At 42.2% G+C, this 15,590-nt stretch overlaps 1 protein-coding gene across 16 annotated transcripts in view; it reads right to left on the bottom strand.

Annotated features, from left to right (window-relative positions):
* The window catches only part of LOC135933133 (cytoplasmic dynein 1 intermediate chain 1), a 61,017-nt gene that overhangs the window by 22,646 nt on the left and 22,781 nt on the right, over positions 1-15,590 (bottom strand). For 12 of the 16 annotated variants that reach the window (XM_065471068.1, XM_065471069.1, XM_065471070.1 and 9 more), the window contains 4 exons: positions 13,543-13,638; positions 10,726-10,897; positions 8,616-8,715; positions 8,363-8,488 (listed from right to left, as the gene is read on the bottom strand). In XM_065471068.1, coding sequence (XP_065327140.1) covers positions 8,363-8,488; positions 8,616-8,715; positions 10,726-10,897; positions 13,543-13,638 — 494 coding nt within the window. The remainder of the gene's footprint in view (positions 1-8,362; positions 8,489-8,615; positions 8,716-10,725; positions 10,898-13,542; positions 13,639-15,590) is intronic. The other 4 variants (XM_065471072.1, XM_065471078.1, XM_065471083.1 and 1 more) reach the window with 1 other exon arrangement.

The following is a 15,590-nucleotide window of genomic DNA, read 5'->3' as shown; positions in this document are numbered from 1 at the left end:
TGTTACTTTCAATCGTAAGCCCTATCAGTGTTCCCATCTTAAGAGAAAAATTCCCGACTAAACTCTGAATCCCCTCTTTGAGAAACCACAGGTTATGCCATCATTCCCCTCATGTGCTGTCAGGCTTAGTGAAAGAGCTACTGAAAATTAGACCCGCTTTGTCCCAGTAACGCACTATGAGGCGGCTGCCAGCAGCAACTTGGGCTTAAGATTAAAGTCATTCTCCCTAAATTCTGCTAATCAAATGTCACATCAGCACAAGTTTTAAACTTGTATCCGTTTTAAATGTACTGCATGTAATTAGGCGTTGAAATAAGATCAATTTGCTGCGTGCTACAGTATAAGCAAGTTTATGATTTAAGCTAAATGTTAACTCGTTGATGGAATCTCAATTTCAAAGTCGGAGGAAATTAATGTCTGACTTTATATATTTGAATTATGGGAAGCATGGTTATGTTTTGGCTGGATTTCTGTAATTCTGTCTACTTTTTATTCATTTTTTGAATCTTTGCCATCAAGACTCAAAACATGTGTTTTGCATATGTTAAAGGAAAATATTTCAGTGTCTAAACATGACTGCATAAAAGCGGATGTATCAATCTAGTACTGCTTCAAGTTTTGGGAAACTTAGAGCTCGTTCTGGGAGAGTGTAACTCATGTAATGGTTTGTAGGTACAATTTACAGATGTCACCAAATGGTGTCACATGCATGCAGATATCAAGTTACTGTTTTGAAAAGAGGACAGCTATGCGGATACAGTCACAGAATTTCTGTGAGTGATTGTGTCTGTTCGAAATGTGGCTGTGCAGAACGGGAAGTCTGTAGGTTGCAGCTTCTGAACTGCTCGACCAAGCAACATGAGTGAGCGATGGAAGTCATTTGCCACAGGAATCCAAAGACAAACCATGAAACTAGAAGTGTCTAGCTACATTTTATTATCATAAATATTCACTCACACAATCTAAATCATTGAATTCAGGTGTTCCAATCACTTCTTTGGCCACAGGTGTATAAAGTCAAGCACCTAGGCATGCAGACTGCTTCTATAAACATTTGTGAATAAATGAGCTCAGTAAATTCCAGAGTGGTACCGTGATAGGATGCCACCTGTGCAAGTCCAGTTGTGAAATTTCCTCATTACTAAATATCCCACAGACAACTGTTAGTGGTATTATAACAAAGTGGAAGTGATTGTGAACGCCGGCCACATGGTGGTAGGCCACATAAAATCAAAGACTGTGTTCAGCGGACGCTGAGCCACATAATGGTCAGAAGTCACCATCCTTCTGCAGATTCGGTCGCTACAGACCTCCAAACTTCATCTGGCCTTCAGATTAGCTCAAGAACAGTGCACAGAGAGCTTCATGGCACAGAGAGCTTTATGGCCAAGCAGCTGCATCCAAACCAAGCACACCGTAAAGCGTTGGATGCAGTGATGTAAAGCACAATATCACGGGACTCTAGAGTAGGGAAGATGTGCTTGCTGGAGTGATGAGTCACGCTTCTTTGTCTGGCAATCCAATGGATGGGTCTGGGTTTGGAGGTTGCCAGAGAACAGTACTTTTCTGACTGCACTGTCTGAAGTTTGAAGTTTGGTGAAGAGGAGATTATGGTGTGGGGTTATTTTTCAAGATTTGGGCTCAGCCCCTTAGTTCCAGCGAAAGGAACTCTTAATGCTTCAGATAATCCAGACATTTTGGACAACTTCATGTTCCAACTTTGTGAGAACGGTTTGGGAATGTCCCCGAAGGTACATAAAGACATGAATGAGTGAGTTTTGTGTGGAAGAACTTGACTGGCCTGCACAGAGTCCCGACCTCAACCCAATAGAACACATTAGAGCAGAGACTGCGAGCCAGACCTTCTCGTCCAACATCAGTATCTGACCCCACAAATGCACTTCTATAACAGTCAAAAATTCCCATAAACACTCCTAAACCTTGTGAAAAGCCTTCGTGGAAGAGTTGAAGCTGTTAGAGATGGTCTTCTACATAGCCTGGTTGTAGCAGGCGGTTATCTGAATTACTGTTGCCTTCCCATTAGGCAGTCTGACCATTCCCCTCCGAGCTCTAGCATCATCAAGGCATTCTCATCCACAGAACTGCCTCTCACTCGATATTTAGTTTTTCGCATCATTCTCTATAAACTCTAGAGATGGTTGTGAGAGAAACTCCCAGCAGATCAGGAATTTCTGAAACACTCAGACCAGCCCATCTGCCATCAACAACCACGAGAGTCACATAAATTGGAGTTTTCCCCATTCCAATGATTGGTTTGAACTTCAGCAGGTCACCTTGCCTACATGCACTGGGTGGCTGGGCCTTTTAGCTCTATTTATCCAGCTATCTAGATAGATCGAGAGATAGATAAAGAGAGATATTTTTCTTTAAATCAGCCTAATATAAATGCAGTTCATGTCTTCTATGGTTTTTATAGAAGCAGTGGGACTGCATCTCCATATCACTGCTGTCGCTTCAAAGCCTGACATTTCATTTCCAAATGCAGAGTGGCTCTTTGGATGGTTTTCATCTCACATGCAGAGCAGGTCAGACACCTTCTGCGTCATCTCCTGCTAATCCAGATGGACAGGATTTAGGGAGTTATGTCTCCCGGAAGAAAAGACAGCAGCAAGAGTCACTTTGGTACATTATATTATGCTTGAGATAAAGTGGGGAAGTTTTACAGGGAGATACTGTGGCAGTAAGAACAGCAGGTTCCATTTCTTTCTTCAGGCAGGTTCTGCACACATGTATCATCTACCATATCACACACAGGCTCCCAAGGCTAAGTGTTTCTGGCAGCCTTTATTGTATCAATAGGAAGTGTTCTGTATAGGATAATACACACAGGGTACACCGTGATGAAAGATGGCACCCAGCAAGGGATTAGAGATGTGTAAAGGAATGACATAAGAAGAAAGAAAGCTACAGAGGGGCAAACAGTCTTTCTTTTGTTGCCTCCGCCTCTCTTTTGTTCTTTCCTCAGGCAACAAACTGTTGCTCAAGTCCACTCGGGCAGGCAGGAATGAAGTGAGAGCGCTAGGTTGAGGAGAAACGGGGAGGGGGCCTGATATGGCACGCTAGGCAGTATATCCTCCCAAACAGATCCACTCTCTAGCCTCATCCCACTCCCCCCCCAAACCCACCATCTGCCTCACCGCACTCATCTGTTTTCCACTCTGCCTTATCAGGACCAGATGGATCCGACTGTCTTTGGTTGCATCCCGGCTTCGCAACCACCTTTCTCCTCCCTTTCTCCCCCTGGCTTCACTCGTTTATGACACCCCACAGATTTTGTCACTCTGTGGTTTCTGGCAGGGAGAGAGGAATACCAAGCCAGAGTCTCCATTTCATCAGGCAAAGAATTGAGCGAAAGCATGAGGAGGCGGCTCTGGGAACACAAACAGGCCTTTCTTTGCCTGCTAGAGCTGGTTTTCCTGTATTTTCCATATCTTGTTTGTTTGCTAGGCTCCTATATTCACTTGGCCAATGCTGGCGTAATGTTTATCGATGTTGACATCTGAGTGTTTTTTTAAGGTATTTATGAGAATGGCTGAAAGGATTAAGTTCTGATCGATACCGTTAAAGTGGTACAGGATAAACAAATTTTCCATAAAATTCAACACTTACTTTCTGAGAGATGAAACTCCATCTACTGACATCTAATCACAATCAGAAAAACTTTTAAACTCTCCACAGAGACACTGTTGGTCGGTCGATATCAAATACTGGCACACTGTCTGCTAAGCCTTCTGAGCATAGTGCAATTTTGTTCACCAGTATAGCTGCACATGGGTTCAAACTCACTCAAAGACAATGAATAATGCTGTCACATATTCCTCTCATTCCTACTCCCTCTACCCTTGCCCTCCCTCCTTCTCTCCTCTTTGCCTCCCCCACTTCTCTTACCCAACCTTTCTGGAAGTGCCAGAGACTCAAGAACGAACGCTAGGCAGCGAGATATTAATAAAAATATGACTGAGTGCAATGGGATATGACAGTAGCGGCAGGGGTTGTTACAGGGAGTCTTGTGGTTTGGGGGGGTTCAGCAGAGGCTTTAAGTCAAACGGTCTCTTTAATGTGGTATGACTTTGCCCACTTGAGAGGCTGGTGTGAAGTTACAAGATTGGACCCAACTGGGAAGGGGTGATGAAGGGTCCAACTGCTGGGACAGGCGTCGTGAGGGGAGAGCACACTGGTACCAGAATCCACAGCAGAGGCGGACCCTTTCCTGAGGAGCTACATAGATCAGTGGCTCCTAAAGTGAGGTCATGAAACTGCGTTAACCGAGCCCCACTACGCTGTTTCATTTCATATACAGTTTATTCACTTTCTTGACCAAAGCAGAGTTTGACAACAACAAAAAATTGCATTTATATTGTGTGCTGAAAAACACAAACCAGAACAAACTACAAAAACCACACTTCCAAAGAACTGGGACACTGTGTAAAATGTCAGACTTTGTTTTTCACTGTGACTTCGGGTTTTAACAATTATAAAAACAAGAGTTAATATTTATTCATTTGTTTCATTTCCCAATTTCCACAGTCTCTTTCTGTAAACAGGGTTTTAAAACATCAGAAAAAAATCAGTTTCATGTTAAAATCATGAAAAAGCGAAACAGTTTCCAAAAATGTCTCACAGCATAAATGTGAAACAGTTTTGACATATTTTCAATAGCACAGCTAGTTAGTACCACAGTTAAATTATTCTTTATTGGAAAAAGTACTTGGAAAAACAGTAAGCGGCACTAGATAAGTACATTCAAAAAAGAAAGGTGTACTTAAGAACCAAGGAAGCTGTGAATAGCTGTGATATAAGAGTTAAAAAAGAGGTCACACAGCAGCAAAGCAAGAAGAAACAGAAAATGAAAACAAATCCTTGACATTCCTGTGACATCTGTTTATTACACATACAAGTATTTCATTAGAATGCAATATTACAGCATTGCTGCACACTGCCAAAAATATTTGTGCATGGTTCCCTGAGTGCATTGCCCAATGTGACACTAAGACTCCTCCCAGAATCAAACTGGGAACTATCCTTCACAACACCAGCACATCAAGAACAGACACCAACAACGAATCAGGAAAGACATCATAAGATATTATTGTAGATTAACATGATCAGCCTAATTTTACTCCATACCTTAATCAAAACAGTAAATGAGGGATTATCATTTGGAAGAATAGTGCTTCTTCCCTCATACAGATCACTGGAGACTTCAATCAATGCCAAAACCAGTGCATTAAAGTTGTTCTAGCAACACATAGCTGATACTATGCATATTTCTACTTAAATCTGCCACCAGTCTGTAGTGTTAATTTGTCCTGATGCTAATAAAACGGCACTGAAAAGAACTGAGATTCCGCCCAAAAGAAAAGCATGAAATATTGTATTTTGACACTTTATAACTTTATATTCCTTTAAAATGAAAAAACAATGATTAGCCGCTTTAATAGATAACCCATGAAATGTATTGCTATCTCTGTATTACCACAAGTTCCACTTTTACAAAGCTTCACTTTTGGTGTTTGTTGAAAAAGACCATGGATGCTGAAAAGATATATTTCAACTTTATGTTTACATTCATAGCAGAGTGTGGTGGTAGAATAAATTCCACTACATTTAAAATGTTTATAGAAGTGTTTACGTTGACACACTGTACATGAACTAAAGCAATTTCAGTACTAAAGTTTAATCTGACCTCAAACAACAACAAAAAACAAACAGAAGCTGTTTTAATAGTTCACTTAAGGGCGGAGCTGCTGTACTGGAGCTACTTAGAGTTCACAGGTGTACCTAATAAAGTGGCCAATGAGCTTGACCTCACTGAAACCCCATCTGAAATATGAAGCCTCCTATAACCCACTACTTTTTACAATAAAGCCCCTGCTGGATCCAGCCTCAACCACAAACCCAAATACTCAAATACCAGCCTGCCCTGTCATTCTTTTGTATCCTACACACACACACACGCACACATAAACACCATGGTCGTTACACATGCGTACAGCAAACATACAAACACGGGCATACACATATACAGTATTCATCTACCTATCCATTCATCAAACGACAGCAGCTTCTGTGGGCAAGTCTGCAAAAACAAAAACCGGCTAAGTGTTGCCAAACACTGACTGCCAACAGCAGCAGTTTTCACCAACCCAACCTACAGCATGTGTGCACTGCAAGAGTGTTACAGGCTACAGATGCAGGCTGGCCTCTCTGTTACTCTAGCTAAAGATGGGAGGTGAAAGGTGACCAGAAAACGAGAAAGCGGAGAAAGAAAGGGGAAGAGGCACTGGGCCCTGTGGTTTTGGTGGGTTAAAGAGCAGAGCATGCTCACATATTAAAAGCCATCTGACACGTAGCTAACTAGAGTAGCGACTCTGTTTGCAAAAGACACCGCAGAGAGAAAGCGAGTGAGAAAAGCAAGCAGTCCCCTGACTTTTCTTCTACTTTCTCCCCCTTTGTTTTATCCAGATCCAACAGTGACGCGAGAAGTAAACGCTGACGTTAAATGGTTTCTTTCTTACTTTATCGCCACTTAATCTGCCACTGTTCATCCTTCCTTGAACATGTCATGTAAGACACGAGGTGTGGTGGTGAAATTTGGTGGGTGGGGGCACTTTAATGTTTTTATTTGCTCTCAGTTGTTTTCTTTTCTCCATCAGCATCATGTTGTGTAATGCACAGCTTTCCAGTAAAGGCTCAGATAAAACAAATCGCTCCGTGTGGACAAGTCAATACTGTTTGTAGAAGTTGTTTGTCTGTTTCTGATGCAAAGTGAAATTTCCCAGTTTTTCAGTGCTATTCAGTGTGTTCCCGTCACTGTACTCACTTTAACTTTTACAGTTTTATTGCTCCTTTTAATACACAGAGCATTTTATTTACTGCTTACACAAATATCCTTGTTCCCAAAGTCTACCGCTCAGTGCCGACAACTTGCAGATCAGCATGCTCAGAAACCGCATGCTGTTAATAAAGTCAGACAACGTCCGAGAGCCACATGGAAAAATCTACAGAATCTCAGAGCTACGAGATGCATAGCTGCAATCTGTCCGTACAACCGCATGAATTTGAGCAGCAGAATAAATTATGGTGCAGTAAAAGAATGGAGTGCTTCAAAAATCCATTACTGAACTAGACTTCATGTTGAAATATTTGCACACAGTGTGTGGTATGAAGGACTATGTTGCTCTGTTTGTTTCTTTTGCTTTAAGTTTTTAATAAACCTTGAATGTGAGAGTGTGCGCGTTCATGTCTGACATCACTTTAAACAGAAAAGTGACCGCTTATAGCATTTATACTATTACAGATGTATGTCTGCTTTTACTGTAATGTGCGTAAGGAAGATTTCACCTCAAAATAGAGCACAGCCTGGGTGGGCTAACACACTCAGTGCTGGATTAGGAAGTGGTAGGCCACATCATTTTACTACTGACACATCTCTATGTGGCCCTGTGGGAGCTGTGAAGGTCCCCACAGTCAATCGTTCCACCTCCCCACCTCCTTCCATCTCCAATTCTCCCTCCTAACATGTATTATTTGTATTTGCAATTAACATCACAAGCATAAAATAGTTTCATTTCCAACAAAAACAGAGCACAGTCTCAGTTCAGGCAATACATGAAGTCAAGTACAACTGCAATGACAGCAGGTCAGCTGATGTCATTTTCAGCCCTCATCAGCTGAAATCCATACAACTGCCAAATTTCACACAGAGTACACTAAACTGCTTTATCCTTCCTAGGACTGCTGCACATCTGCAAGCCACTTTGCAACCCACATTCATGCTTTGCCTGACTCATGGCCAGAACAAAAGCTGGACGTGCCACCGTCAAGCGGTTCATTAAGTCCCATATCGAAGCCGTGAAATGAGTGTTCTCACCACCACCATCTTGGGTTTTTTTTAAACAAATGTAACGAGGTCTGACTGTCAAACCCCTTTGCTAATGATTTGTCAATTAAAAGCCAGAGAGTACATCCTGGAAAATCCCACTTTCTGACGCTTACAATAACCTCTAGTGGTAGAGTAAATATATATTTAGTTTAATCTCACAACATTCCAACCATTATTGCGTAAAGAAGTAAAAGCTGTAGATTACTCGATGGACATAAAGTTGAATTGATAAATATATTTAAAAAACTCAAAACAAAGAAACTCAAAAGAAAGACATAAGAGGACCTCTTTTGTTTAACATGAGTTTTCTGGGTTAGAATACTTGGAAATAACCATCCAGAAATTTAAGACAGAAGTGGCAAAACTTAACCTTCCCTGCAGACGTCTGACATCAGGACTGGCATCCAATAGTTCTGGAAATAGATGTGAGGCTTGGCAAGTGTATGTCTGACGTACCTGACAGTGAAAGATGTACTCTGGGGTGGCCTTCTTAAACTTGATGTTCCACACCAGAGCAACACCGTCTGGTTCGTGTGGAGCATCCTCATTATTGTTATAGGAGGCAACCAGCAACTCGGGATACTGAGAGAGAAAGGAAAGGCTTACAAGACGGGAAACATCCAGAGAAGGATATGAAAAAAAAATACCAACAGAGACATGGTTCATTCTTGGCAAATCATTTACTGTTTGGAAAAGTTTCAGGCCTAACCTGAGGGGACCAGTCGAGGCAGGTGATCACACGATGTTTTGACCAGTGCTCGTCATAGAAGAGCCTACTGAAGGACAGACTGGAGCCACTGCCCAAGTCTCTGGAAGAGGACAGTGGAGAGAAAGGTCAAAGGTTGCTTCAACTCAGCTTGGTTCCAATAGCAAAATCCTTGCCAGAGTTAATAAGTACCTGCCAACTAAAAAACTGACTTCATTCTGATGAAGTCATTTGTGATCACTGGCAAAGTAACTCCTAGTCTGGGCTTTACCAAAACGTACACACCATAGTAACTAGGGTGAAAGGGGAGCAACTTATTTTCTGCTGGCACAGCCACTATTTTAAAGCTGAGACTATTAATTGATTAAATGCCCTTTTGAACTGTACCATGAGTACTGTTTTACTAAAAGTGTAAGTTGCATTAGAACCAAGGCAAACATTCATTTTATAACGTTTACAAAAGTTTTAAAGAGAAAAAGAAACCAACATAAATGAAGATGTGTTGGACTGGTTATGAGTGGCACAATAATTTTAGCCAAACTAGATCCTATATATCTACGTTTCACCTACAGGGGTTGTTCGGCCATTCAAACCCATGCCATGAAGCTCCCGGTACCCAATTTCTGTGCTGATGTTAATGTTAATCTGGAAGTTTGGAACGGGGTCGCCAAGCTGATGAGTTGGCATCCTATTACATAAAAAGTGAGCTCTTTAGAACAACCAACAAATAAGAGTCTGTATGGTTAGGTGCTTGATTTTATACACGTGTGACACTGACACTAAAAACACCTGAATTCAGTGATTAAGAGATGGGGCTCAATACTTTTGTCCATATATCTAATATCAACTCTACAAGGGCAGCTCTCCAGTTGTAAGAAGTCTCTTATTGGAGTGGCACGGCTACAAAATTCTAACAAAAATCATAATTAAGATTTCTTTGTTCAGTTTGGACAGTTAATGATTAATTTAACAAACCATGAACCAGTTACAGAATTTAAAAACATATCTTATTAAAACGGATACACTGAACTTTGAATGAATGAAAAACAAATAAATGAAAAAACACATCATGATAGTGGGAGACATCACACTAATGTCTGGAGTTAAATCCAGACTGGGAGCTTCCACAGTGGGATGTCTGCAGACTGGCTGAGATAACCTGAGCAATCTGTAGAAAAAGCTACCTGCAGACAGCTGTTAATAATTTTACAGGCTCATTTAAGGAAACCTGTCAGTTTAACTTCCTACGGACCTTGATGGCTGCAGCTTCCCGTTTAGTCATCTTGGCTTGACATGCACTAAGTGGCAAGTGAGTTTCAGGTTTTAGGTAGAGACAAAAGTACATTGCTTTAGGGTAAAGTGTGAGCTCGATTTATAACATCAAGGGGGAAAAAAACAAAACTTCATAGCAACAATTAATGTAAAAGAGTCATTTTTAAACTTAAAGCTGACTCATCACCTGGACAAACCTGGAGCGTAAATTACCACGCATTATGCCCACCAGTATGTGGATGATATCTGTATTGTCTGCAGTACAATGTGAGGCTGTATGTAATGAAAAAAGGTAGTGAAATGTAGGTTGTTACACTTTCAAAGCACGTCCTTGAGAAAAGAATAAAAAAGGAGGGCTGATGTTGAGCACTGAGCCATGGCCTGTTTTAGACTTAATCTCTATTTGACCACAGGCTTCATGTTTCTCTGTGGCTGCAGTGGTCAAAGTTGAAGTGAGTCAGTAAAAGCAGCATTCTTCTATAATAGCAGAGCAGTATACTAAAACAGCTTTGCACTTATGACTCTTACAACTTCGACCAACACCTCCATTTAGAGGCAACCCTTCGGATGGCTCTTTAAGCTGTGATTTTTGTCAGTTATTAGGAGCTTTTTTTAAACCCTCTGAGAGTGTGACATCACTATGAAGACAAATATTTGGAAGAACAAAAGCCACAATATCACTGAAACTGCAGTGACTCAGTGGGCATGCACCAGGCTTGTTTAAAGGCATGAACAAAAGCTGGGAGGTTTAGTAAAATGGAAATAAAAACTGAATTGTAAATAAATCCTGACACAATGCTCTGTCCAACCTCATGCTCCCATTTGCCTCCTTCCTGCTCACCCCTCTTTGTCGTCAAGGTCTCGGCCACTGTAATCGAAGAAGATGTCGCTGTCTTCAGCCAGAGCTCGCTCCATCACTCGGATGCTGCAGTCGAAAAAACTCTGAAACTCAGAGGAGTGCAGGATTTGTTGCCTCTCCTCCTCGGTCAGCTCCCGCAGCACTGGAAATGAGCCTGTTGGAAGAAGTATCAACATAAACATATAAACACACAGAGACATGTGAGACTTGTAGGCCACACTTCGCACACAATGTTGTTGTCTACACATGTGAAGAAATAGAAAATAACGGCAAGGTTTGAAACACTTTCCTTAAGCCCAAATTGTGTTTTCTCAGGATTTCCCCTGACAGTAGAGGGTAGAACCTGGTAAAGATGATAAAAAAATACTGACAAAGCAATTTTGTTGCGTTCCTAAAATGTTAGGAGAGGGGGGGACACATTTTAGGATATGTTTCACAGACAGCATTTTGGGCACTTGTAGGACTGATTTCCTACTCAAATCCTATGAAGTTGAATACTGACAGTGCTCAAAGTCTTCACCGCAAAAAAACAATCCTCAGAGCACAGCTTCCCCCCCCCCCTTCCCCCCCCACTGTGCCCACAGTGCTCCCAGTTGAACATCAATCAGCTTTTGGAACATTGCTGTGCTACACGATACTGCTTGTCTCACCCAACCAAGCAAAATCAAGAAGGAATTGGAGTTATAATGCCAACACTGCAAATAATAGGCCAGTAAGGGGCAACCTTTGGAGCTGCCCAATCAAGCTATTGTGGAAGTGACAAAAGCTGGACTTTTACTTGAAACATCTCACTTGAGGCAAGCATCAAAAAAACAAAATGTTAAAATGTCCAACCCTCTCATTCTACTTTTAAATATCCTAGGAACCAGAAGTAAGCCTGCAGCCTGAGAGCAAAGTGCTCTATTGGGTTGATCCAATCAGTTGCGATCAAATCCAAATCAGTTATGACCGAACTTTGAATGAAAATACTTTTTTTTAACCTAGCAGAAACAAGTTGTGAAGAAAGCACTCTGAAACTACGGTCATCGATGCTTCCAGTGCAAAAAAAAAAGAAAAACTGCCCATGGAGACAGGCTGTTAATCTGCTGTTTCTTATGCAAATGAGAAAAAGATGACAAGAGAAATAGTCTCCAGTGAGTTAATGACTAAAGACAGTGAAAGGATAATGGTTGTACACCAAGACAGGGGTACAGGGCTGATTGCTTGACCTCTACAGAGAGAGCATCCAGTGGTTCTGGAAAGGGTTACTGCACATCAATACAAAGTTCCTCTGAATGGTCTCTTTCAGGATGAAGTCGTCACTGAGTGAGCTAAAATGATCTATAGCAGAGATGTCAAACTCATTTTACATCATAGGGCAGATCAGCCCATTTTTATTAAGTGGGTCGAACCAGTGAAACTCCCCTTTCTGTGATTCTAAAGAAGTTTAATTACACATTTGATCCTTAGGATGTCTTAATACACTGTAAAAAAAACTGTAATTATAAAACAGAAAGTTTTTGTTGCTGTTTTTTCACTGTCATTTGATGTTTTTTTTACTGCCTATAATCACTTTAGTGTAGCATGAAAAACCATGTAGATGGTCTTTTTCAGTAAAGACAGAGCTGTGAAACATATTAAAATACAGGTAAAAGTCCATAAATTTACAGCTTTCTTCACATGTTCCAAAGCTGTCCACTGAGGGCTGATTCTGGCCCCCATGCCTTATGTTTGAACCCTTGATTTATAGGTCTATGCTATGGCCAGTCCCACCTGTCAAACCAATGGAAGACTTGTAGAATCAATGTCAAGGTGCACTGAAGCTGTTGTGGCAGCATGTAGTGACCCCACACCTTAACCATTTTTCCTTTAATTATTCCCCCCTCTTACGCACTAAATGAATTAACAGCTAGTATATCCAACTATATCCAACACACAGACACAGTACTCTGTTTCTACTACTACTTGCAAAAGAATCAACATGTGGCTATGACATTAGACAAGATTAGCATTCTCTTCATCTCTATCAAAACCAGAATTGCATGCAGGACGTAATAAACTACAAACAGTTCCTAATGCATCATTCCTAGTAAAAAACAAAAAAAAACGTAGAGCAAGAACTTCATAAACAACAGAATAACAAAGCCCTGTGAGCGACCCGCCTCCCTTTGAACGTAATGGCTGCACAGCACGGCGTCCAGTTTTTGAAGTCACTGTCCCCAAGCACACACGCGATTTTACTCACACTAACACACACACAAACACACACACCGACCTTTACCCTGCCTCTTGACTTTGATCCCTCTCCATCTCTTTGTATTTCTTACGAGTTGTCAGAAAAGACCCAGTGAATCGAGTGGCAGAGATCAAAGGCCAGACCTTGTAATAGGCCAGGATGGAGAGGAGACGGATGACTGTGTGTTTACGAGTGGGTGCGTGCATCTGCCTATCTGTGTGTGTTTGACTCACACTTGCTACAGTCACGCATATTCAGAATATGAATATGTCCATCATGGCTTGTGTTTGAACCAGGTCTTTTTTCTAGGACTTCCACACACACGGGCACATGCATACACGTACACACACTTCTCCATTCCTCTTCACTTTGAAGACGAACGGGGTCAAGTGACAGGTTTTTAATCAGTGCTGACCCCAAGATGCCATGGTCCTGATATGCTGAAACCTGCCCCCACCCTCCTATCTGATCCACCCACTGACCTGAGAAGGGTGTCACACACAAGAGAAAAAGAACGGGAAGTTTATTTTGGGGTTGCATTAAATGAATGGGTTGGGTTTTTGTTTTTGCTAAACTCGTTTTACCTTCTTTGGTTTCCCTGTTGTCGTCCTCATCCTGTTGCTCCGACTCTGGCCCCGGCTTCGTTTCCATCAACTCTTCATCTTCTTCTTCTTCCTCTACTGAGGGAGAGTTAAAAAAAAAAGAAGAGAGAGAGAGAGAGAGAGAGCACTCATGTTAATCAACAGCTGTTCCAATTTTCTTCGACCTCCCGCTGCGTGCTGCCTCCCCCCTCCTCCTTACCAAAATAATCATTCCCAGACATGCACCGGTACACCTGACTGACTAACATTCAGACCAAATGGGTTTCATTTACAAACACACGCACTTTGTTTTTTAGAAAACACACGAATTCCAATGCCACGCAACTTCCCTTACAGTTGCGTAGTAATTAACGGCCAGAAGTTCGTGTCCATCTCTACTGTCCTGCATGCACATCTGTGTGGGCAGCTTGGTTACTGTGCACCAAAATCACAAACGCACACAGACTCGGCAGGAAATGTGAGAGTTTTGTGTGCTCTCCCCTCTTTCCCTCACCTTTGACCCCATGCAAAGAGATCCTGTGATGTATGTGTGTGCATGTGTGTCTGTGTAAAAGGGGATTCCCTCTGCATTCCCTCCAATCAGTCTCTGCAATTACACTTGACTTGAAGAGAGTGTGTGTGTGTGTGTGTGTGTATTTGAGGTTCAAGTATGAAGGGTTACTGTCAACATAGGCACCTGCTTGTCAGCTACTGCCCCACCACCCCTCGGGCTATGTGTTGCTAACCCTCACCAACCTCTCCTCCTCTTTTCTGCTGCTCCCTCCCTCTGAAACAGATGCTGAGAGTCGGGGGGCCTCTCTGAAGACCTCTTAACACCCTGACACGACCACCAGACACCTGTGGTCTGCTAACACACACGCTACACACACATACAATCTGCCTTTCACTCTCTCTCAAATACACACACACCCGGGCCCTCGCCCACAGTGCCAGGGGTGGTGAGGGGTTAACTGGCAGGGTCAAACTGACAACAGTTGCTCAGTCCAGTGGGAGGAAGTGACTACATCACACTCTCAGACATGTCATCTCTCTCTCTCTCACACACAGAAACACACACGCATACACATGTCAGGGTGTGTTTAACTCAGCTAGAGTATGGCCTGGGGCACTGTTAAAACCACTCGCTCGAGGGCTGCTCTTGCACCAGATGAACTGTCCATTTATCACTGGGGCTCGCCTAAGCTTTTGATGAACTCGCTGCTACGAATACAATTGCGACTGGTGGACCACTCCACTGATTATACTGATGCTATTACAATAATGTCCTGCCTTATTCTATTCACTGTATTCCCAGAAGATCCTTCCCTACCAGTCCTTGTGTTTTCTTTTCTTTTCACTTCCAAGTAAACGTTTTTGATATATGACTTTAATTTTCATACTGTGTTTATATAATAAATGACTACGCTATATCAAATACATAGTGGTGAGGCTCCAGCCAAGTTGGTGGTTAACAGCCAGCTGTACTGATCCAAACACCAGTGACCCACCAGTATGGAAGAGAGACCAGAAAGAACCAGACAGGCAGACTGCCAGACTAGCTCCATGTCTGAGCTGCCAAAACAGACACGCTACAAACAGGGATACCCTTTTTTTCCCCAGGTCCTTTTGTCTCTTCCTCCATGACTCAGTTTGTGAAGCTTGATTTCTCCCAAGTGCTGTTTTTTTTGGGCTGTCATTGTTTCCTCCAAACTGAAGTCATTAATAAGAAAAGCTACAGGATGTAAAAGAAGTTTTAAAAAAAAGAAAAAAGAAAACAGGACGGTATATTACACACAACTTCTATTCTACTCTATTTTCTTGACCTTATGTGACCGGTCCGGTGGTTGGAATGTGTGGTGATGGGGATGGGAGGAGCGTGAGGAAAGCAGAAAGAAACCACATCGAGGAGCGGTCAAACTGTCAACCCCCGGGACCACAAGACTGTGGAGCAAGGCAGCGTGATTCATGGTCTATGGGTTACCTCACTGAGGGGAGACGGTCCAATTCCCGTCCGAAGATACTGCTGATGTCTTTGCCAACGGCCATGCATC

The sequence above is a fragment of the Pelmatolapia mariae genome, linkage group LG22 (genome assembly GCF_036321145.2).
Source record: "Pelmatolapia mariae isolate MD_Pm_ZW linkage group LG22, Pm_UMD_F_2, whole genome shotgun sequence".
In the NCBI taxonomy this organism is placed as follows: Eukaryota; Metazoa; Chordata; class Actinopteri; order Cichliformes; family Cichlidae; genus Pelmatolapia; species Pelmatolapia mariae.
This window is presented reverse-complemented; position numbering and strand designations above follow the sequence as displayed.